General features: G+C 42.3%; 1 protein-coding gene across 7 annotated transcripts in view; it reads left to right on the forward strand.

The window, feature by feature from the left end:
• Positions 1-23,204, forward strand: part of LOC136433984 (YLP motif-containing protein 1-like) — a 64,362-nt gene that overhangs the window by 8,070 nt on the left and 33,088 nt on the right. For 3 of the 7 annotated variants that reach the window (XM_066426620.1, XM_066426622.1, XM_066426623.1), the window contains 15 exons: positions 26-108; positions 695-1,255; positions 1,634-1,805; positions 2,390-2,443; positions 2,981-3,242; positions 3,682-3,744; positions 4,447-4,566; positions 5,154-5,330; positions 5,716-5,799; positions 6,247-6,330; positions 7,192-7,296; positions 12,098-12,152; positions 15,453-15,571; positions 15,869-16,048; positions 16,589-17,358. In XM_066426620.1, the coding sequence (XP_066282717.1) occupies positions 26-108; positions 695-1,255; positions 1,634-1,805; positions 2,390-2,443; positions 2,981-3,242; positions 3,682-3,744; positions 4,447-4,566; positions 5,154-5,330; positions 5,716-5,799; positions 6,247-6,330; positions 7,192-7,296; positions 12,098-12,152; positions 15,453-15,571; positions 15,869-16,018 (2,089 nt within the window). In that variant the 3' untranslated portion in view covers positions 16,019-16,048; positions 16,589-17,358. Of the gene's footprint in view, positions 1-25; positions 109-694; positions 1,256-1,633; positions 1,806-2,389; positions 2,444-2,980; positions 3,243-3,681; positions 3,745-4,446; positions 4,567-5,153; positions 5,331-5,715; positions 5,800-6,246; positions 6,331-7,191; positions 7,297-12,097; positions 12,153-15,452; positions 15,572-15,868; positions 16,049-16,588; positions 17,359-23,204 lie in introns of those variants that run through there. The other 4 variants (XM_066426621.1, XM_066426624.1, XR_010755684.1 and 1 more) reach the window with 4 other exon arrangements.

A 23,204-nucleotide genomic window follows, 5' to 3' on the forward strand; every position in this document is an offset into this window, starting at 1 on the left:
TGCCATTCTACCCTCTTTATTCCAGAGCCGGAGTTCGAGAAGATAGCCAGAGCCGGGGGTTGGCTGGCAGGGTGGTGGAGTCCATCGATTATGGGCACGGAGAAAAAGGTAAGACAATGCTGCGTTCAGAAACATATTTCTCTAATTATTGGCCTCTAAAACTCTAACAACTTTATTGAAGGCATGACCATACATCATTTTTGAATGCAATTTGATGAGATATGACTTGCTACCAACCTCAAAACTGTACCTGGTTTACAGATGGCTCGGCTCTCGTAACAGGTACTCGGTTTGAAGCATTACTTCCTGGTTTGTTGTACCAAGTACAACATGATTACCATGAAAATCCTGGTACCTGATATCACTCATGTACTGTAATTCTAGATTTCTTAACTGTAACTTAATTTTAGCTAATTTAACAGTCACAAGTCAACCGCTAATATCTCATCATCGCTAATATTTGATCACTAATATTTGAAACAGTAATGTTAGTTCAAACCGTTAAAAGTAGGTGCCGTAACCTACTCCATTTTCCCCAAAACCGCTATATTTTCCTGCCTCTATATTAAAGTGATTTACAGTATCTGGTTTATACCTTGATAACCAATAGATGAATCATACATTTTGCATCTCACTTGAGGCTTTTGCAGGAGATAGTTTGAAATATGATTTTTTTCTCTGTTGTTCTCTATAGCACCAGGAAAAGGCTTCAGCCATCTCCTGACCACGTCCCCTGCGGAGGCAGCCAGCAAGCCTTCCTTCAGCCACCTCCTCTCAGCCTCAACAGCCACCGCACCGCCCGAGGCTCCCGCCGCCAGCCAGGGCAGCCTGTTCTCCCGGGTCAGCATGGTGGAGGAGATAGACTACGGGCACGGGCAGCATGCGCCTCTTGGACGCGAAGTCGGTGCCGACACGTTCCTGCGCGAACGCGGCGTCGTGGTCGGCCGGGCGGAAGAGGACCGGCTGTCTGGTCGGGGGATTGAAGGTGTGCCGCGGGAGAGGTCGCGCGAACGGTCCAGGGATCGGACGTCGTTGGACGACGGGAGACGTGGCAGGAGCATCGAGGACGCGAGGCTGCCCCCCAGGGAACGCGAGGTCTCACGAGAGAGGGATCGAGAGAGGAGCTGGGACAGAGACAGGGAGAGAAGCAGGGACCGAGAGAGGGAGAGAGAGAGAGGGTTTGTGAGGGAAGGAGACTTGCCGAGTCGTGGACGTGAGCGGGACCTGCCCAGGGACGACCGGGATCGTGGCAGAGGTACTCTAGATCTTGAAATATTTTCAGTGAATTTATTATCACTGTGAACTCTCCACCACAAATTCATGACACTCCGAATCTGGGTTTCATATGTATTACTAGATGTCCAACAGAGTTGTTTCCATCGCCAACTTAAAACACAGCAAAATCCTCCTTTCACCTTATTAAGTCCCCCAAAGAAGAGCTTTCATTTATCAAATTGTTAATTTAAAGTAGCTTAAGCCCTCTGTGTGACTGACAACGGTTTTACAAAAGAATCCTGTTTTGGTGGATCAATTCAATCAGTCCTTTGTGCAGCTTGTACCTGCCTTAGTACAGAATTGCTACGTACTCAAAAACATACGAAATAGCAAGAGCTCCAACTGGATCTTTCCGTAGGGTTGGACGACCGGTATGACAGGTCACGACGGCGGGAAGCAGACGACCTTGACCGGTACCGTGTTGGGAGAGACCGGGACACCGACCGGGAAGGATTCTATCCCGAGTCGTCATCGTCATCATACCGAGACTACGACCGTGACAGACATGACAGGGAGCGGGATAGAGAAAGGTGGGTTTGTGACACTTGAGCTGTGAACAGCAGCATAACACTGGTAATCTTACGTAATACAAGATAAATCAAACACTGGATGTCCGACGTTTCAGATAGCATCCACTATCTTTCATCATTGACAGTATGAAAGATGCTATCCGACATCCATGACTGTGTAAAGAACCTATCCAGTAGCTTGATGTATTTTGTATTACAAAATGATGTTCTCCTAGATACATAACCTTCATTGATGTACTGGTCATTATCAGTTTTAAAATACAGTGGTAATTTGACTTCAAATGCAAGCCATGGTGCAGCTTTGTTACACCCTAAGCTATAGAAATTCCACTACGTTTTGTCTAAAGCATTATGTTTTGTTTCAAGCACTTTGCTTGGAGTTCAGCTTGCTTTGATCTGATTACGTCGAGTTTGTATGTAGCAGCTATCTACATGTATGTAGCTGCAATTCACACGTTTGTAGCTGCTATCTATACGTATGTAGCTGCTATCTATACGTATGTAGCTGCGATCTACCTGTTATATAGCTGCTATCCACACGTATGTAGCTGCTATCGACTTCCTCTACCTCCCTCTATCCTCAGTCCTCCTGAGGGGGCTGACTCCCCTTCTCAAGGAACCTCGCTCTCTCAATCAACGTAAGTTCTTCCTCCCGGAAATACTGTGTGCACGTCTTAAAAAGGCCGTGATACTGAGTACTGAAGATGCTTGCCGGCTTTCTTTGGCCACATAAAATGGACCGTAGGAATAGTCCCAGTGTTGGTAACAGTCTTGCATGTGGTTGGGGTTAGGGCACGGCCACATTCGTCATTGCCATATGATCGCAAACGAGGGCATTCTTGGATCAGTCGTGCATGTGTTGTACAAAATTCAGCTGTCTTGCTACAGAGAAGACTGTCCTCGATCCTTGTCTGTAGTTGGTTCTGTCACAGCCTGCTTGGATATTCTACGCCATTACAAGCGTACAACAGCCAAGTATGAATGTGACCTTGCCATAACACCCGATGTGCATGCATTGCTCTGTTGACAAATGCAACCTTTTACATATGTGCAGGCCAGTCTGCATGTACATGTAGGTCCTCTTGTTCCTGTTGGCCACACAGAAAGCATGTCTGCTATATAACAAACCTGTTTTAATCTAAATAACAAATCTGCGATGATCGTTACATTTCCAGGTTTCCCCCTCCTCCTCCCACATCGCGCTACGAGAGAGACCGAGACCCCTACGCGCGCGAGAGGGACTTCTACTTCGACCGACAACCTTACGCTGACCGGGGAGCGTACGGCGGCGGCCCCCCTCCCCCTGGCCACTACGACGTGCGAGACCCGTATGGGGGCCCCCCTCCCCCTCAGCAGCCGCCGGAGGAACCTAAACCTGAGACGGTGTCAGCTGAGGACATCCTAAAGGAACCCGGCCGCAAGAACAGACCCAAACAGGTAAGGACATGCAGATAAAGAAGAGCAGCTGTCTAGGTTCTATCTGTTAAAAGTTATGAGCCTTTCCTGCACTATACTTGGTGCATAGGGCGGTACTCATCTCCGTTTCAATAGCCCTTGGGTCACACAACATTGTGCAATCCCTTCAGCAGAGAGCTAGTCCACTGGTAGTGGTGTGTGTTCAACTACCATAATCTTTCCCATATGCTAAGTGCCAAGCAGAGAAAGCAGTATGTATTGGTTTTAAAGTCTGATTCTTTAAAGCATGACTTGGCCAGGGATCAAAATAGCAATCAACCAACTTGAAATGATTTTTTTAAGACAAGCAACATTTTTCAATAACACCTGGAACAGAATATATTGTATGTTGAAAAAAATTGTATAGGTATCATATTTATGTAAGAATGAGATTTGCTGAGTGATGTATAATTTGTTTCAGCTTGTTGCGATTCTTCGCGGTCCTCCCGGGTGTGGCAAAACCCACGTGGCAAGACTTATCAAAGTAAGGCATCTTCCTATGTTGCCTTAGTTAAAAATCTTGTAGTTACAGTTTGTGAAACAATTAGTAAGACTGCTCTGTGTCAAATGTGTTGACTCTTGTTTTTGAGATATTGTAACTTTCTAATATTCATAGCAAGGTGACAAATATTACATATAATAGCCACATTTTTAACATCATACAAACAGCATGTAGATGTCAAGCTAAAGGAAATAGTCGTGTGTCTAACTTGCTTCTTCTTTTTTTGTAACCTTTATTCAGTATTTTCCAACAACAATGTGATAAACTTACAGGTAGCAACAGAAAAATTATCAGCGAACTTTCCCACAGTGAACTTATCTAATGTACTTCTTTAAAAAAAAATCTTTTTTTGCATTTTACATTACATGCATACACATATCAGATATCACATTAATAACAGCCATAGATATACAGGGAAACATTATCCACGGTTCCAATGGGAAAGAAAAATACAGTACAGTGACATGTACAAATTACAAGAAGGTGTAATATACATGATATTCAGTGCACGAGTAGGTAGCAATACAGGAAGCAAAAAAATTATTACATGATTACAAATCTCAATCAATAATAACAAGAAACTTCAACAAAGTGTCATGAATAATTGTAAATGAAAATACGAATTACAATGGAGTTCTGATATGTACAAGAATGGAAATCTAATGTACATGTACTTCATTGCAGGAGAAGGAGACAGAAGCCGGCGCCAGCGCACCAAGAATCTTTTCACTCGACGACTACTTCATGACGGAAGTGGAGAAAACGGAGAAAGACCCTGAGACAGGCAGACGGGTCAAGACCAAGGTGGGTCCTTAGTTCCTATTAGCTGCTGCCTGTAGTCAGGAGGATGAAGGTTAGAGTTGACTGGCCGAAGACTCTTATGTGCAAAATGTATGGCAACGCTGCATTGTGTTTGTTGGGATTATCACAGAAACACACAGACAGACAGATGCACACAAACACAGTATACACACACACTTTCATGCGACACACATGTATACACAGACAAAAAAGCCAGAAACAAAATTTCACTATTCTGTGGTAAAATAACGATCAGTTTGAACAGAACAGCTTTACACTAAATTACAGTCAGCTAAAGCTTGTTGAAGACACATTTCTGTTTCTCCCAGACACAGACAGACATGCATACATGAGGGTGTCAATGAGACTTTCCAGTCAGCTGAAGCAGGATGAAGACACATTTCTATCTCCCCCTGTAGGTCCTGAAGTCAAGTACGAACCTGAAATAGAGGAGACTTACCAGTGAGACCAACATACACAGGCAGATGCACACATACGGATAGTAAACACAGCATTCAACTGCTCGCAGAGCACCTTTTTATGACAGACGTACAGACAGACAAGCTGGAAAATTTCTGTCTCCCCCCCAGGTCCTAGAGTACGAGTACGAGCCTGAGATGGAGGAGACGTACCGTGCCAGCATGCTCAAGGCCTTCAAGAAGAACCTGGACAACGGGTTCTTCCCCTTCATGATCGTGGACGCCGTCAACGACAAGGTCAAACACTTCCAGCCCTTCTGGAGCGCAGCTAAGAGCAAGGGCTTCGAGGTGAGTGCTCTATAAATCTTGAAATGTTAGCAGCGGTTTTATTTTCACCAGGGCCGTCTCCAGCTTTGGCATTTTTTCTGTCCCACTCATCGTTTGTGAACCATGTTGTTACTTTTCATTTCATTTCATTTCATTTAAGCTTACGAAAATATATTTTTGTTAGTTCCATGTCGTGAAGTTCAGTTTTTTTGGACAGACGGGGTGAAATGTTTTTTCCATCCCAACAAGCAAATTTTCGTCCTGGAGACAGCCCTGATTTACACCCAAATAAAGAATTTGTAGACACCACGAATTTTGGTTTCGTAAGATTGAATCTGGCATTTATAACTTTTTCCGTTCCTTCTTGGTTCCTGGTTAGCTCATGTTGGTGTATTTCCCACTTCAGGTGTACCTAGTTGAGCTGACTGCAGAGCCGCACGCCTGTGCCAGGAAGAACACACACAAAAGGACACTGAAGGACATCACCAAGGTGAGAGATGCACTATTTTCTACACATTGATCTTTGGACACCTCTCAAATGGAGTGTGTCAAGATGGACACTACAGTGTGCTGCTTCTCCAGCGTGGACCCGCTGGATAGAGTTGCTTGGAAATGATCTAAGACAAGCTGACTGCTGCCCACCCCTGTGTCAGGGACCCTGCAGCAGTATAATCGCAAACCTGATACTACAACTACTAGTACTTGTCAGTTCTATAAAGGCATTTTTACCCTTGACTAGTGAGAGTAGTGAAATTGTGCTATGTTCTTCATGTGGCAAATGGAATTGAGCAGTGAAAGTATTGGACAGGTATGAGTAGTGAAAGTGTTTTCCTGTTGTTCATGCGGCACACCTTTTATCCCAGATCCCGGACAGGTGGGAGTAGTGAAAGTGTACTTTGTTGCTCACATGGCAGTTAAAGTGTTGTTTGTTGTACAGATCCTGGACCGGTGGGAGTCCGCCCCTCGTCACATGATGAGGATGGATGTGCGGATGCTGCTGCAGGAGGCCGCCATTACAGAGGTACGTCAATGTCAAACATGTCTGTTGTATCCATATCTATATCAATGGGATCTCCCTAGAAATATAGAGCAAGATGGGGGGGAGGGTGCCATTGCACAGGATAAGTCAGTACCGCGAGGGGGGAGGTCTGGAGGGGGGCGCGCACCCGTCAAGAGGAGAGCTACTGTTGCATTTTGCCTTTTCCATACGCAAATGGAAGTCATTTCCTGGAACTTCAGCTTTGCATCTTGTCTACAATTAATGAAATCTTGAGTTCTTAGCAAAATTACAGGCTTTGCTTGGGAAATATTGGAAGAAATACCCCAAATTTGAAATCAACAGGATGGAGCTGTGATTAGAACAGGATGGAGGAGCGCCACTGTTCCATTTTTTAGGGAGATCCCTGTATCAATGGTATGATCGCCCTTCAGCGTAACACACCAGCCATGCAGGCATGTGGCACGGCAACAGCTGGTTTTATTACACTAAACAACCGGTCACATCTAACCTTTGCATATCTAACTGACCACTCAAGAAACTTGAAGAAAAATGTCACAATAGAAGGGAATCTTAATGCTCAGGTCAATGGGAAAAATTATCTAAGGGACCACCAAAAGTGGTCCTTGTGCTGAGTTGGTCACTAGTACAGCTTTAACTGTAATTTTATATGTTATATGTTTAATATTCAACTCTATTTTGGCACTCGATATCAGCAATGCTGTCTGGGTGGCATCTGTATTGCATTGTTGCAATTTCAATAAAATGAAATAAAATAAAATAACTGTACTGGTCAATCTAAGTTGGAAGGAATTTAGAAAATCAGATTCAGATCCAGTCAGCACATCTCCCTAAGGTTATCCCCTCACCTGTTTGTTACAACAGGTGGAGATGGAAGACTTCGACAACAGCCAGGACTCCTCCCAGGGAGACCCCCAGCAGAGTGCGGGAAGTAAAGGTCCAGAGGAGGAGGAAGATGCTGAGGAGGGGGTATGTACAAACAAACAAACAAACAAACAAACACACACTTTCCTTACGCAGTCTTCCTTCACAGCCTTAATGACAGGTAAGTGGGAAGATGCTCCAAAGATGGCAGCAGGGGACAAGACGTTGGGCAGGTGTGGTGAGTAGATGTCTTTTTTCTGATCTGAGACTTCAAGATTGTTTCCAGGTGGCCCTGAAAGGTGTCACTGCAGGACTGGGCTGTGCCATTCAGCTGGGAGGGGGATGCAGGTCTGCTGGGCTGTACTTAGATTTGCTTAGTTTTTGCACAGTCGTGAAAGTGTATAAGTGATGCTCGTGGCATTGGGAAGAAAAACTGTTTTCTGTTTGAGTGAAGAATTATTTTAGAATCTGCATTTAGTTGACCCTTTTATGTCTTTTCAAATGCCATATATCAGTCTCAAAGTCAATCATTTATACAGTGTAATAAGAGGGATACCTGGCTATAATTGCTGTCATTGAAAATGATTGAAAATAATTGTCATTGGAAATGACAGTATAAAACAGATGTTTTGCATGTGGTAATGGCAATGTTTGCATTTCTGTTTGCAGTTGTCCATTGCCACTATTTAAGACTTACAAGTTACAAGAAATTTAGTAATTTCTTATCCATTTTATTTAACCAGGAACCACATTTCGCCACAGGGGCAGGTCCTGCCGATATACAGAAATGAAATATAGTATGACAAAATGGAAGAATGTAAGACGAAGGTGCAAAGTAACTTATTAAGTACATTAATGGTAAGCATACATCAAGATGATACCACAAAGTAATGGGGTATATGAAACAAACAAAACAAATATAAGAAGTAATATGAGTCTGGTGCGCTGTGAGGACTGGGTGTGACTTGCCACTCAATGAGTGGCTCTCTGATTTATCAGTATAGCCTTTGATTGTTTTGCCTTCTGCCTTGGCCCTCCATCGCGGACGCCACATAAAGTTTGAACCAGCCCTGACTCTTGGAGGGTATAAAAGCACAACACTGTCTGCCCAATAACAATGGACCAGGCTGTCAGGCAAACATGACATCACTGCTTTTGATAACAATAGTATCTTGTATGAAATTACATCCAGTATATATGTACAGCAAAGTACATGTATTTTACAGGTAGTTGCTTTCATTTGATGTCTGAGTGTTCCTCTCTTGGATGTTTCTTTTGATAGAAACTAAGAACTAGCTAGCATAATTACAGCCCCCCTCTCTTTGCCATTGTGGAATGTTATGGATAAGCATAAATCAAGTCAAGTTGGCAAGCTGGCTTTCTGGTTTTGACACTGATAAGTGAGGAATGAGGTTTCTCCCTAGCCTCTTGGTCCAAGAGAGAGTAAACCATTATGGTTGCAAGATAAAAAGATATCCCTTCTTCAATGGTTCAAATGTCCTGTGTTATGTCTCTCATCTAGGAAGGTTGTCTGCTGCACGGCAGTTTGATCCGTGGTGTCATGAGCAGGGATGATGGGCTTTAAGAGTTCAAAATACTAAAAGTACTTTTTAAAACCAGCATTTCAAGATACCCCTGTTCCAATACTTTCATGTTGCTTGCAAGTTGCAGTCTTTGTCCCAGAACTGGACAACTGGATATTTTGAACCCTGCTTTTCTTCCTCAGTATCATCCAGAAATGGTCGTATGTGGTTACTAACTCCACCGTTAAATAGATGGTATATTAGACACACACCCACATTTTATGCTTTTGTTTGTCACTTTGTTTCTCATAACCAGTAACTACTGCTTTTTTTAACACACCAGTTTTGTATAGTAGGTAGAAGCTGCAAAAAACCAGACTGTAAGGTTTGATCCACTCACACTGAGAAGGACACCTACTCTTTTTGAAAAGTGTGGTGGGTTCTTTAATGTGCTTGAGGTGTGGCTGTCCTTAGACACAGGACCTCCAGCTTTACATTCCATCCGAGAGGATCTCCCTAACTGAAGCAAGGTACTCACTTTCAGTGAAGTGAGGAAATAGGTGTAAAGTGCCTTTCCCAAGGACACACCATCAGGGTCTGCTTGGGATTCCAACCTAGAACCTTTAGATTTAGAAGTCACAACCCTAACCACGACTATCTTGCCACCAATGCTGTACCTTGCCTGATCAAGGAGGTTATATAGACCTCTATATAACCTCCTTGGCCTGATGAAGTTGCTTGTGTGTTTTACTCCTTAGTAACCTGCCTCAAGTCAAGACCAATCTTTTGAGAGTTCCAATCCTGGCTTGCTGTCCTTAGATCCCCTAAGTGCCTAAGAAGGAAAATTTCACAGTCCTCAGGACGGGTGTTTGTTGTTTAAAACTCAAAAAGAACAGAGGAATTTCCTTGTGCAATAAATATTGTCCTTTTTGTCAACCGTTCTTGTTATGACCAGCTTTTAGTGAGCATGGTATCTCGATTCAATTGTTCCCTCACAAAGATACATGCGTTTGGTCTGCCTTGTCTTTTGATTGCAATTTCCTGTTATCATAAATGTGCTATTCACAAAGCTGTAGTTTGAGGCTAAACAATACATTCCATAGTCTTTTAGACAGATAGTTTATTCTGAGCTTCATATAGGGCTTTTCTGAGAGATGAGAATCCAGTGTCGTCGATTTTGGGGCTCAGAAAAGAGCAGTATGTGAAGAGGGCACCAGGGTCTGTTTAGAGGGACCTTAACTACTGTTTTAGGCTTATGCAGCTCTGTTAGCGGGTGTTTGGAACAATGAGTTGTCATAGATACCATTGTTCTGTGTAATAATGTACCATTGATACCATTGTTTCATGAAACAGTGTCATTGACACCATTGTTACATGAAACAATGCACTGTCATTGATACCATTGTTTTGCGTTGCAATATGGACTGATGATATTTTTGTGCAAAACTTCTCCGTCTATGGTGTAGTTAATTGGGTACTTGACACATCAAGCTTCATTAGATAGTTTTTAGCACTGGTTAATGGTTTATATGCTGGACAATGGTGTAACAACTCTCATGTTCGGCGCATTGCTGATTTCATGCAGTACTCACCATTGCTGCTAGGTGGGGTGAGTGTACAACACTGGGATCACAGCAAGTCAGCTTTGATATCTTGTCTGAGAAGAAGGACCAAACAAATAACCAGAAGTTACTTCAGGTGATCAGATATTGAAAGGTAATTATAAACAAACAAGCAGATTTTCCGTGATTTAGAATTGTTTGAAAGGAATAGGTTCATTGCTTAGTGCAGGCAAGGCGAGTGATTTCAGCTTACCAATGTCAAGGTGAAAAAGTTGCAGTTCAGTCAAGTAGATGTGATGAGCCTCTTTGTGGAAGTTTGCTTTGTCCCGATTGAAGTGCCTGATTTGCAACTTTTAATACTGACAGCAAGACATTCATCTACACTTGTCAGGTGAGATGATTTAATTGATGCAGATGTTGCTTTACAACATAACATGGACGGGGACTGGCTTGTATCTTCCTCGGTGTTTTCATTGTTTCGAGAGTCTTCTAAATCGTCTTAATGACCTTGAAGTGATTGAGAAGTGCAATGTAAAGGTCACCCATCTTGTTTCTATCGTGATGACCTTGAAGTGATGAGAAGTACAATTCAAAGGTCACCCATCTTGTGTCTATCGTAATGACCTTGTAGTGATGAGAAGTGCAATTTAAAGGTCACCCATCTTGTGTCTATCTGTCCCGAGCAGGAACAAAGACCCAACATGTCTTAGCCACTCACGCCTACTCGATTAGAAGTCTAATTACTAGCACATAAAGGCACCTAATGGGCCTTGCTAAGACGTTTGCACAAGTCGGGAGGCTTTGGTCTTAGGACACCAAAGGGAGAAAAAGGAAGATGTTCTTTTCTCGATAATCCACCTGGCCTTTTTAAACATTACCCACTGTGCGCTTTGGTCTGTAGAACACATGGAGCCGGATGGAAGGAAAAGGTAAGTGCTGGCATGCATTCTTGGCACAGTGTGAATGAAAGCGAGGCATTTAAGAGAGCTTCTTTGTCTAAACACTGGAAAAGAAAAAAAAGTAGCAGTCTTAAAAGTACCCATACCTGCTGAGGTTAATTTCAATGAATGAATGATTGGTTTATGTTATATTATACTTTGTACCATGTACAATTGTTGCGCAAGAAAGTTATCTATCGATATTAAATGCAATTGAGTGCTCCCTCCCAATAGCAGGGAAATTTTCTGCCACAAAATTGCTGCGTTGTTTAAGAAACTGGTACAAGTGATGTAAATATGATTTCAATATTGATTTATGAGCCTCAATGTTTACTGTAGAAAAACAAGAATTGAAGAACTACATTAAGATTATACACTGTACTCAAAACCTAGGCAGTACTACATGCAAAAATTCTGAATTCTTACAGTTTGAATTTTTAGTTTGGATTGCTTACGCAAAGGTATTGAACTAAGGTATTATCCAAAAGCATCATCTGCTATAACAGTTTTCAATGCAAGAGATATAGTTCATGTATAAGCTGAAGTGATGTGGTGTACATGAGGTTCGATTGCGTGTATATTGCTATAAGTAGAATGGTGATGGTTGTATGTAGCTGCTTGCATTTGACTTTCACAACAAAAAAACATTGATTGATAATCTTTGCTTTCCTCCAGGGCTGGTTGCAGGGTGTATTCAGAGCGGGAAGTCTATTTAACACACTATCTGTTGGTTTGATATAGATTGACATGTTTTACGGAGTGTATTTTCAGCTTCTGGCATCGGTAGGAGAGTTGACCTGTCCTGTGTTGACGCCTCTCTGTCCGGATTTGTCCGAGCGTTTTGTTCTGTCTAACCTTTGCACTCCTGCGCTCCCACTACAAGCAGGTCTTCTACGCCAAAAGTCGCTGGGAGATGGACACTTCCGAGCACCAGCTAGGTAAGTTTGATCAATCAATCAGTCAGTCGGTCAATCGATTAATAATCTATTGGCTTAGAGGTCCAGTAGTAGGTCATAGGCCAATGCAGCAACAAATGCTAGCTCCTCCTATCAATGTATCAATGGATTGATAAATCAATCCATTGATTAATTGACTAACTGATCGATCAAAGTTTTCCTCTAGTTACACTACATAGTAATATTGGCCACAGCCTTCATGGTCCAATGGGAGGTCAAACTTCAACAAAGGAAGTACACAGTCATGTAATCCCTTCTCCTCTTTCCCTGAACATGTATCATTGTTCATTAAGGGTTAAAGCTCCGGGGGTTAACCCTTGTGCAGCTTGTGGAGTCACAGATCATTCAGCTGATCTTCAGGTGAATTCTCTGACTCCGCAGGTGCATCAGGTTGACTTGTTTTGCATAATTGTAATGAGAAGATACTGATCTGAAATAGAAATAATAAACTGCAGGAGGTATAAACTTCCTGGCACTTAGGACCAATATAGACCGATCCTGACTGTCCATCAAAGCAGTACAACCGATAAGAGAGTGGCTGCATGTCCATCAAGTACATGTATATGCATTTTTCTATTTTTATTTGGCATTTCTATTTTTTGACGGAGGTGGGATCAGTCTATTGCTGATGTCACATGTTGGAAAGGTCACATGATCTGGTTGTCTAGTCACTGTAATTCTGAGGAAGACTGCAGTATGACAGTCAAAAATTCAATGCACTAATTTTTGTGCTGGAATAACTTTTACCTCAGTCTGTAACATTACTATCTTGGCTACCACCACGATAAACTTTTATGCTAGACCAGTATAGAAGAGCCTGATCATGAGTTGAGCTTGGCAACTGGCCAGTTTGGTTGATTGTGTCTAGTAGTCTGGAATAAGAATGTTTAATTTACTAAATTTAAAGTAAGATAGACTGTGGTAATCAGCATTCTCTGCTATCCCTGATTGTGACTTTCACTCTCAAATGTCGCTTCCAACTGTTGTTTTTTTGGAGGGAGGGAGGGCACGAAATTTGCTCTTCATTTGTTCACACGAAACTGGAAGTAGGTGACTTTGACTTTCTCTTAAATTTGGCTTCAATAGTCTTCATCCCATTTACTATGTCATCAATTCATAGTTTTGGTTTGAAACCTGTTGGATTTCAGATCTTTCTGAGTCTTGGATGAAAGGTAGTTGACCTCTGAAACATCTGACCTTTTACAAAATCTACCCAGTTGCTTGAGTAATTTTTGTACCATGTACCAAAAGTCAGTGGTAAACAGTATGGTCCCAATTTACCACAACCGATATAATATGACTTCCTCAAATATTGTAAGAATGTTTGATTAACCGTTATTAACTTGGAGTTAGTATCAACAAAGAGAATCTCTAATTGGACAAAATGGTTTGAGAATGTGTGATGTAAGGAATTAACCCAGAAAGGCTTCCAGGGGATTTGCCCACATCGGCTGCACCTGTGTTCCTGTGCACGCTATCGTGTTTTGGTGAAGCATGTGGTTTAAGATATCATGTGCAGTAATGATATCTTAAATCGCTCTATGTAAACAAGCTTAAGGATTTGAAGAGTTTCATGCCTTCGTGAAATATTTCTCTTATGGCTTGTTTAATTGTAGTTTGTTAATTATATGAATAAGGTTTTGATTAACTTTCCATTGATTGCTTGCCGTCACTTGATGGTGAACTTGAGTATCATATGGAAAATATATAACTGAAATACAGACAAGCCAAAAACAATACCAATTGGTTTACGGAGGTAATAATAGAGAGCTTCCCTAGATGTATGTATGCATCCCCAATCATTGCTAGATGTAGCAGTGATTGTAGATGCGTGACAGTTGATAGAATAGAGACTTTTTGTTGCAAGAAACCAGACTAGGTGAAGCATTATGCACTAGACAATTTGTGCAGTGAAAAAAATGAGCCGCAAATGCATATTTAAGTCTTAACTTAGCTTTACTCATGATTGGTTTAATTAAACTAACAATTGGTTTTAAATCAGTTAAGCTAACCCATGTACAAGCAACTGGAATCGGAGCTGAGTTGCGTGACAATGGTTTAAAACATCAAGTACGTACATGTATATATAGAGGGCTTAGCTTATGATATTTGATATTCATGATGACATTCGAGCATCATGCTCATCAAGATAATATCAAGATTATGAACTGATAATATAAGAATGAGATTGAATGACTTGTGCACAATATAGTTTCCAAACATACACAGATAGCTTATGAGATTATAGCTCCGATCGCTGCAGAATCCAGCAGCGATTAGCGTTGCGTGACAGTTGGTTCTAACGACGGGTGAGCGCCAGATGCACAGAGCTGTAACCAACTGCCACAGCTGTGGACCTGTAACCCGAGCCCTCCGCGGCTGTCCTGGAACAGCCAGGGCCGCTCTTTTTCCCCCTTTTTAGCTCATGTGGAATTTTTAAAAGGGTTTGACAAGACCCTCATTTTGTTTTTGCCATGCGTATCCCCTACCACTTCATAAACAACACAACAGGGTATTTCTGCTTCCAGCATGTTGGAAGCAAAAATAGCCTGAAAGTTTGACATCAATTTTAATAATTTGAAAGCTATTTTTTTGCTAGTTCATTGACTGTTTTAGCCATAGCACATAGCCAGATGCAAACATAGTAAGATTTTTATAGTCGTTCAGTTGATGAAATGTCTTGATATAAGCGTGGACCATGACATGAGAAGTCTTAGTTAAGTAGTTTTAGTTAAAGATAGCATTACTGTGTTCTGGGCTGTATTACTCACTTTTCTGAGCCTTGTTGGATGGTAATGTCTAATTGCTCTGTACTTAGTTAAGTATTCAATAGATTGATTGCCATGCTTCTAAACAGTAGACTACAATTTGTGTATATGAAGACAATTCAAACTTTACAACTGGATAAAATTTTGAGATTTACTTCCGGGCGTTTCGAGTGACATTCATCACTCTTCTTCAGCGTCACTAGAATGAACTGGCAGAACAAATCAATGCTAGTACATCTAACTGGAAAAACCGGTTGGACATGTCAAAGTCACTACTAGTAACTTGTAAGGATGTATGCAAATGTCACTCAAATGTAAATCATGTTGGGATAGTTCCTGTGGTAAGACAACACCATAAGAACTGTTAGGAACTTGTTGGCCAGGGATAGTTTCTATGTTAAGACAACACCATAGGAACTGTTAGAAACTTGTGTAGTACAAGGAAGAACTCTTAGTACAAGGAAGAAGCCTGTTTTCATCAGTGTGTTCTCTCCGCGCTGTTTTTGTCCTATAGACAAGCTGGACGGCATCCGTCTCCATAAGAAGTCAGCGGAGGACCGGCGGCAGAGCATGAGCGAATTCCTGTCACTGGTGGACGAGTACAACAGGAATGTGCAGCCTGGCAAGAAAAAGGTGAGACAGAACGACAGTTGTGTGTGTGTGTGTGCATGTGTGTGTGTGTGTGTATGTTTGTTTGTATGTATGTGTGAGTCAGTGTGTGTGTGTGTGTACTTGTATGTGTGTGTGTCCATTGTGTGTGACTGTGTATGTGAGAGTGTGTGTGTTTGTGAGTACAGAACTTCGTCAGAAAATGGTGACCAGTCCCAATTTTTTTCCTTGTTTAGATGAAGTGATTACATGTAAAAAAACAGTCTTGTGGAGTAAGAAGTCTTGATTCTGAAATACAACACTTTCCCCCGCTGTCCGTAGGTGCGCTGGGCGGATATCGAGGAGCGGCAAGACCAGGAGAAGAAGCGAGCCAGGGGGTTTGTGGTGGGCCAGACCCAGGAGGACTGGGAGCGCATGACCGGCGGCGATTCCTACGCGGAACGGGCGCTCAAGAGAACCAAGTTTTTCTGATGCCGCAGCTGCAGGTGAATATGCTACATGGTAAGTAATGTCAGAAGTCCAAGATTGGACAAGACGATACTGTTCATTCATTTTTACGGAGACTGAATATCGGGGTAGAAGGGAATCATTTTTGCGGTGTCTGAAGTTTTCAGTTTGAACTATTCTGTAGTACAGTAGTATGAAATACATAGGAAAAGCATATTCGCAATGTCATGATTTTGCAGTGGAAATGTCACTACGAAAATAAAACCACAAGGATTACAAGATTTACAGCTACTGTATTGGCAGAAACCCAAGAACAACAGAATAGCAACAGTTACTGACAGAATTCACGATGTTGCTGTTGCTAGGCAGAATGTAGAAAAGGCCCACTCATAAGACTTTTCCAATGACTCAGATGAAGAAACAAAAGTCCACCTTCACTTTTTACCCTCTAAGTCTAACATGAGATATAATGGATGTGTATGCGAACACTGGAACATTGTAAGATTATCTGTGATCAATAGTTGAGACATGTTGGGAAATCTAATTTTGTTATTTCAGATTCTGAACCTCCTTGTTTGTGGCTTTCGTTTGCAGTTATGTTGGAGAGAGCAGAGTGTTTAAGTCGATGCTTGACATCAGCTTGGACAGGCATCAGCAGAAGATGTAGATAATAATACCCACCTAGATGAAGTATTCAACAATTGTATGAAATGCGCAAAAGGTACATACTTAGTATGGACTGCCATTGTCAAATTGACAAGGCACTAGTATTGTAGAGAATATACAATGTATCGATGTTAGCATATTTTGGTTAGAAAATGTTCTTGTCTTGTAATGTTTCTATGCGAATAATTGAATGTGCATTTCTCAAGACAAAGTGTAATTAGTGGTAACAATTATGTTGTAGGGTTACTTTTATTTTGGAATTTTCGTGGAGGAAACTTGCTGTCTGGAATATTGGATTTTTCCTTTTACCACCTTGAACCACTGTAGTAGGATTGTAGGAAGTAGTTAAAATTGTATTCACACACTTTAAGCACAAATTGTCAAATGAAAGTTAAAACAAGAATGTCAAGTCAACAATTTTGTATTGCAATTTTTCTTTTACATCATCCATAATGATCTTCATTCATAATGATCTTTCGTATGAAATATGCACCCCAAACAAAGAATCGCTATATGACATTTACGCTCTTGTAACATTACAAAGTTAAACGTAACTGTCTCGGAATTCTCCTTATATGGTCCAAGCAAAGACTAGGACTCTGCAAAACCCAAAACAATTGTGGTGATTTCATCCAGTAAGAACTTGTTGGACAGATGTGGGCATACCTGCGTTTTATTAAACAATTATAAATGTGTAACTAGAATCGGAGACAAAGTCTCTAAACATTCCTAATTATTTCCAATGGCTCTGTTTTGACTTATTGTGCTTGTGTTTTGTTCAAATGTGTTGACGTTTTGCGGTGACGTCTTATTAAATCCGGTTTAAGTGTCAGCGAAGCCAAACCTCCACCCACATGGTTGGTGGCTGAGAAAAGGCCTGTGGTTGGGTTCTTTTGCCTGCAGTTGGGGGAGGGCTGCCGCAGTTTTGTATTTCCCACCTTCTGTAAACTGGAGAAGACTGGAGCCACATGGTTGTGTTTAAAGTGGTGATGATTTGTTTAACCTTCGGCTGGCTAAGGTTGCCGTTTGGCATCAAATTTGTATTGATTAGATGGTAAGTCAGGAGGGAGAAGGTTAAACCCTTTTCTAAAGATAATTTTGAATAGCTCCAAGATGGAGTCTTTTCAAGACAACTTAGAAGATCTTCAAGAAAGAGTGAGATGAAGACTAAGGAGTAAGTGGTTCGTCTTGCTTCAACTTGAACCTTCATGTATGGCCCTCTTGGTCCGACCTTTATTTACGGGAGATCTGATACACATTCAGGACCTTCCCACAACTTTTTTTCCTGACCACTCTCCAAATGATTTTTGCCGAGTACAATTTTGCAAAATGTATAGTCGACTGGCGCAGAAGGTTAACCCTTTTCCTACTGATATGTACCAAACTCAGTACAACTTACTGAATGAGAAATGCATCGTTAAGTCCCTGGCATGGAATAGGTTAAAGAAGAGAAGCAATATTTACATTGATAGTGTTTTATTCAAGTGTCATGAGTTGGCTGCATAAGGTTCTGTACCACAGATTCTTCATTGCTGGTGCGTTGACCCCAAAAGTGGTCTGCTCTGGGCGATGCTATTTGCTCTGTTGTGGTTTTAGCCAAATCGAGGGCCTGATGTTCCCACAAAACATCTCCGACCGGATGCGGTGTAGTTTATTCCTGCACATTTCAGCTTGGGACGTTGCCTTGAACTTGTAAAAAAAAGTACACCCCAAACTCCCCGGGGTAGTCATGTCGGGTGTGTGGTCCCCTTTAGTACATTACTGGTGGTGGTCACACACACTTGAGCACATCTAATATAGTATACATCCAGCTGGGCCCAGTCCAACCCCACCATTACCGGCACGATTCAGGACTTCTCTGTGCTTTCCCAAAACAGCGCTGCGGGGGAATTTGTCCGCCCTGTTCAACTGTAAGTGGAGCAAGTGTGGTAAACATGGAAACATCATACAGGGTTTAGCGCTGATCCCGAAACACCCTGCCAGCCCGCCCCGCATCATGGACGCGAGCTGATGATAGGAAACTTCCTGTCACGGCCCCCGGCCGAACAAATTGCTGATTTCCTCCTGGGCCGTCCTTGGTTGTGTGCCATGAACAGCAGTCGGGCAAACTTTGTCGGCATTCCACGGCCATTGATTTAGGCCAATACCATTGGAGCTGCATATAATGATAACAGGCATATACATTACATCTATCAGGTCACTGTAGTGATGGTCACAATGGTTTGAAAAGGTCACAATGACAGATACATGTTCTGTCAGGTTTCCATAACAACAGCCACAGATTCTTAAAAGCTACCATTATGATAACAAGCATAGATTCTGTCAGATTACCATGACAACTGTCACAGGTTCTGTCAGGTTACCATGAGAACAAGAACACATTCTTTCTGGTCACCATGACGACTCAAGTCACCTTGACAACAGGCATTTCTAACAATATTCTGGGGTTTTTGAATGGGACAGCTTTTCAGGAAATACCTTCCTCTTCAAGAACAACTCAAATTGTATGTTCAAAGGAAGAACTTAACTTGGATACATCTTAAGCGTAGATGCTTCCTTATTACCTGTTTTGTATGATAGGTTCAAACTATAGGTGTGGTTCTGTTAGAAAATGTGAAAGAGGAAGAAGCATAAACACTACACACTTGGGATGCTTTGTCTTCCCCCAGTAATCGGGCACAGCCCGTAGTAGTTGTTGAAAGTTTGTTTAACAATCCTGCTTCTCTCTCCTAAAGCCAAATGCCTGATAGTCCAACCAATTATCCACCGACATGAACACACATGATCATGCCAGGCCCAACACGGCTTAGTGTGCCCGCTATCACCGTCAGCTAAATCCCCAACATGCGACACTGGATCCCGCAGGCTGTGGCAGGGATACGGCCGCTTTACAACATGAAACGTCGACATGTGGGAGGCTTGATCGCACAGGGGCTGAGATATGTCCGTACACACTTATACTTAGACCTCCCGAGCCTCATTACAGCCGGGGGGGCATATAAGTCTCACTTTCCCCGGCCCTAATCACCCGCCCGCATGTGTGAGCGGCGGCCTGCCACACGCAAGCTCGCCCGGCGGAACTGCGGGGTCGGCTTTAATGGAGAGGTCGATTTTCATAACAACGTTGATCACAGGAACGGAGTCGCCCATGCGAGCAAAAACCCTCCCAGTCGCCAACAGGTGCTGGGATGGCAAGAACTCTTTCCAGTATTAAAGTGGGTGGCTGCTCACCCATCTGTAGTACATGCAAACCTAAACCCAGGTCTGCCCTCCCCTAAATAGTTTTGAGAGCTTGGTTTGCTGTTTGCAATGATTATGTAATATAGAAGGAGCTAAAAGGCAAGAAGTCTTTTTCAGTTCCCAGTATTAAACTGGGTGGCTGCTCACCCATCTGTAGTACATGCATACCTAACTCAGGTCTGCACTCACCCAAATAGTTTTGAAAGTATTGAGAGCTTGGTTGGCTGTTTGCAATTATTATGTAATATAGGAGGGTCTGCATGCCCTTTTTCGTGAAGCATTACGAGCGATTTTAATTCACCGTTAATCGTTACCGGCCGCCCTGAATTTACCGTTAAGCGTTATCGGTATATTAATCGTGAAGCGTTGCTGGTCGTTTGAATTCCTCGTTAAGCGTTATTTGTCATCCTGAATTCAACGTTAAGCGTTATTGAGTTATTCCTCGTTACGCAGGAAAGAGCATTTCAGTGGGTCAAGATTTCAAAATTTTCTCCAGGGAGCACACGGCTCCGGCAAAAATATGTCGGTAGGGCGCCCTCCCACAAAATTTCAAGCTGAAGCACTTCGATTTTTCACTCTACCAGCAAAGTTTTCTCCTCAAAATTCAGGAAATTAAGTGTTTCGCAGTTCAAGATTTAAAAATTTTCCCCGGATGCATGCCAGGCCTCCGTCGAAAAATATTGTCAGAAGGGCGTCGGCCCCCAAACTCAAGCTGAAACTCATCTGTATTTTTTCACAAACAGAGACATCATTAAACTTAACTTACATTACCAGTAATATTTGCCCATCGAAATGCAAGAAATAGCGGTGTCAAGAATTTTGCTCGGGACCATGTCGCAGCTTCGGCGAGGTCTGGAGGGCGTGACGCCCCTCAAAAATCAAGCTGAAACTCTTCTGTATTTTTTTTTTTCAAATATAGATGTCATAAAACTTAGCTTACTCTTCAGGAAAATCCCCCCCCCCTCAGAATGCAGGAAATAGCGTTTCAGAGGGTCAAGATCTCAAAATTTTCGTCGCGGCTTCGGCGCTCGTCATTGTGATCATGAAATTTCCTGTCGCCACCGAATTTAAAGCGTTCGGAGCAGGCGTGCGAGAATGGCATAGCGTAATAGGTCTCCTGCCACAAGATCAGGACGACTAGTGGCAAAAAACCGTCGTCTTCAGGGGTATCTCATGTTCTAAAAATGCTGAATTTACCGTTAAGCGTTATCGGTCGGCCTGAATTTACCGTTAAGCGTTATCGGCTGGTCTGAATTTACCGTTAAGCGTTGCCAGGACCCCCCATGCAGACCCTCATATAGAACATTTGCTAAAAGGCAAGAACTCTGTCGCACTATCCAGTATTAAAGTGGGTGGCTGCTTACCCAATTTGTAGTACATGCATATCTAAGCCCAGGTCTGCCCTCCCCCAAATACTTCGGAAAGTTTTGAGAGTGTTTTAGCAATGGTTAGCTGTTGGCAATGATTATGTATGTATGATTATGTACATAGAACAATCTGATAGGCAAGAACTCTTACCTGCCAGAATTAAACTGGGTGGCTGTTCACCCTATCTGTTGAACATGCATACCTAAGCCCAGTTCTGCACTCCCACAACTAGTTCTGAAAGTTACGAAAGTGTTGCATCTATGGTTAGCTGTTTGCAATGATTATGTACTATGTATATAGAACAAGCTGGAAAGACAAGAACTCCTCACACTTTCCAGTGAGAATGAGTGAGTGGGTGGTTTCTCAACCTGTCTTGTTCACAACCCTCTAACCCCAACCCTGCATTCCCAAAATCGTTAAGTGCATTTTAAATGGTTTGAGGGTGTGATGTTGGTGGTTTGCTGTTTGAAATGATTGTAGAACAAGCTGGACAATTTCTTGATTTCATTATTTGATGTAAAATGTAGGTACTACATGCAATCATATTCTACATGTAAATACACATACAAATATGATACAGAGAACTTAATGACACAAGAAACGTACATAAGGGACTTTCATAAGGTCTTCTACAACTATAGATACACAAATGTAGATGAAATAATTTTAACAAAGTAATTGCAATAACAAAATATGTCAATTCATAGTCCTACGAGACTGACAAATGCCTACTACAGCTGCTACAATTACAACTAATGTTAGTAACACATACATATGCTAGGTGCATTACCATAGGCAGGCATATTCACACATCCAATATACAGTACAGTGTATGTATGCTTGAGTGTTTGCCCACACAGTTTTCCCTATATGTTTGTGTTGTTTCCAAGGCTGCAGACAAACCATACCTGGTTGTCCTGGTGTTATACAGTATGTTGTGCCGTTGTGAAAAGGTCTGTTGTTACTCAGAGAAAGGCAGTCCCCGCTGTTTGGAACCGATCTAGCTGAACTGCAGTAACCCACTGTAATTAAGTACCTCTGGGTGTGCTTTAACCTGTGTGTTGACAACGCACCTGTACAAATCGAAGTGTGCGTCTTGTCCCTGGCACAAGGGTGGTTTGTGTCTGCAAAGAGCCTGATAAACATGACAGCTTATCTGGGAAATTGCCTAGAAAAGTGCTGAGATCTCTTTACAAGTTTTGTAGAGAAATCTACTACCCTATTCTCTACCAGACCCCTGTCGAGTTGAAAGAAAAGTTGTTAGAAATTGGCCAAAATATGGAGACTGAGCTTGGATTGGAGAGCAATTGATTCCTTGACTTGCAAATTATAACTGTATTGCTGCCAAAGTATTTAACCCATTTGGCCAACTTCTACTATTTTTTTTTCCTGAAACCCACAGACTCCATTCCCATTTAATTGCAGGACAGACAGACAGACTCAGGTACCTGTCCTGGTATGGTATCCATCCCTAATGTAGGTGAGCGTGCATATTCCAGTGGTTAGCGATCTTGCCTCTGGAACTAAAAAACCCGGGTTCGATCCCGGCTCCGTCGTTCACCCGACATGCACGCTACCGGAAAGGGTCACAGTCCTTTAGGACGGGACGTTAAGCCGTGGTCCACTGTTCATTGTGCTTGTCGAAAAGAGCGAGGGGAATTTCCCCGGTACAATGAACCTGTAAATACTGTACATAGCGTCTGTCTTCTCTGTCACGACCAGCGGAAGATTAGCCCATCTGTTCATTGAGTTCATTTGAGCTAAACTGGTTCGAGATCCCTTTCCTTTCCTTTTTGTAGCTACCGCAAATACTAAGTATCAGGGGGGGGGGGCTACTGGGATGGATACCAGGTTAAGCTTCACACGATCACAAATATTCCTCGCAGCAAAACTATTCCTTGTTCCAAACTTGCACTTTTAACTTTTGGGATTTTTC

The sequence above is a fragment of the Branchiostoma lanceolatum genome, chromosome 4, assembly GCF_035083965.1.
Source record: "Branchiostoma lanceolatum isolate klBraLanc5 chromosome 4, klBraLanc5.hap2, whole genome shotgun sequence".
Lineage (NCBI taxonomy): Eukaryota > Metazoa > Chordata > Leptocardii > Amphioxiformes > Branchiostomatidae > Branchiostoma > Branchiostoma lanceolatum.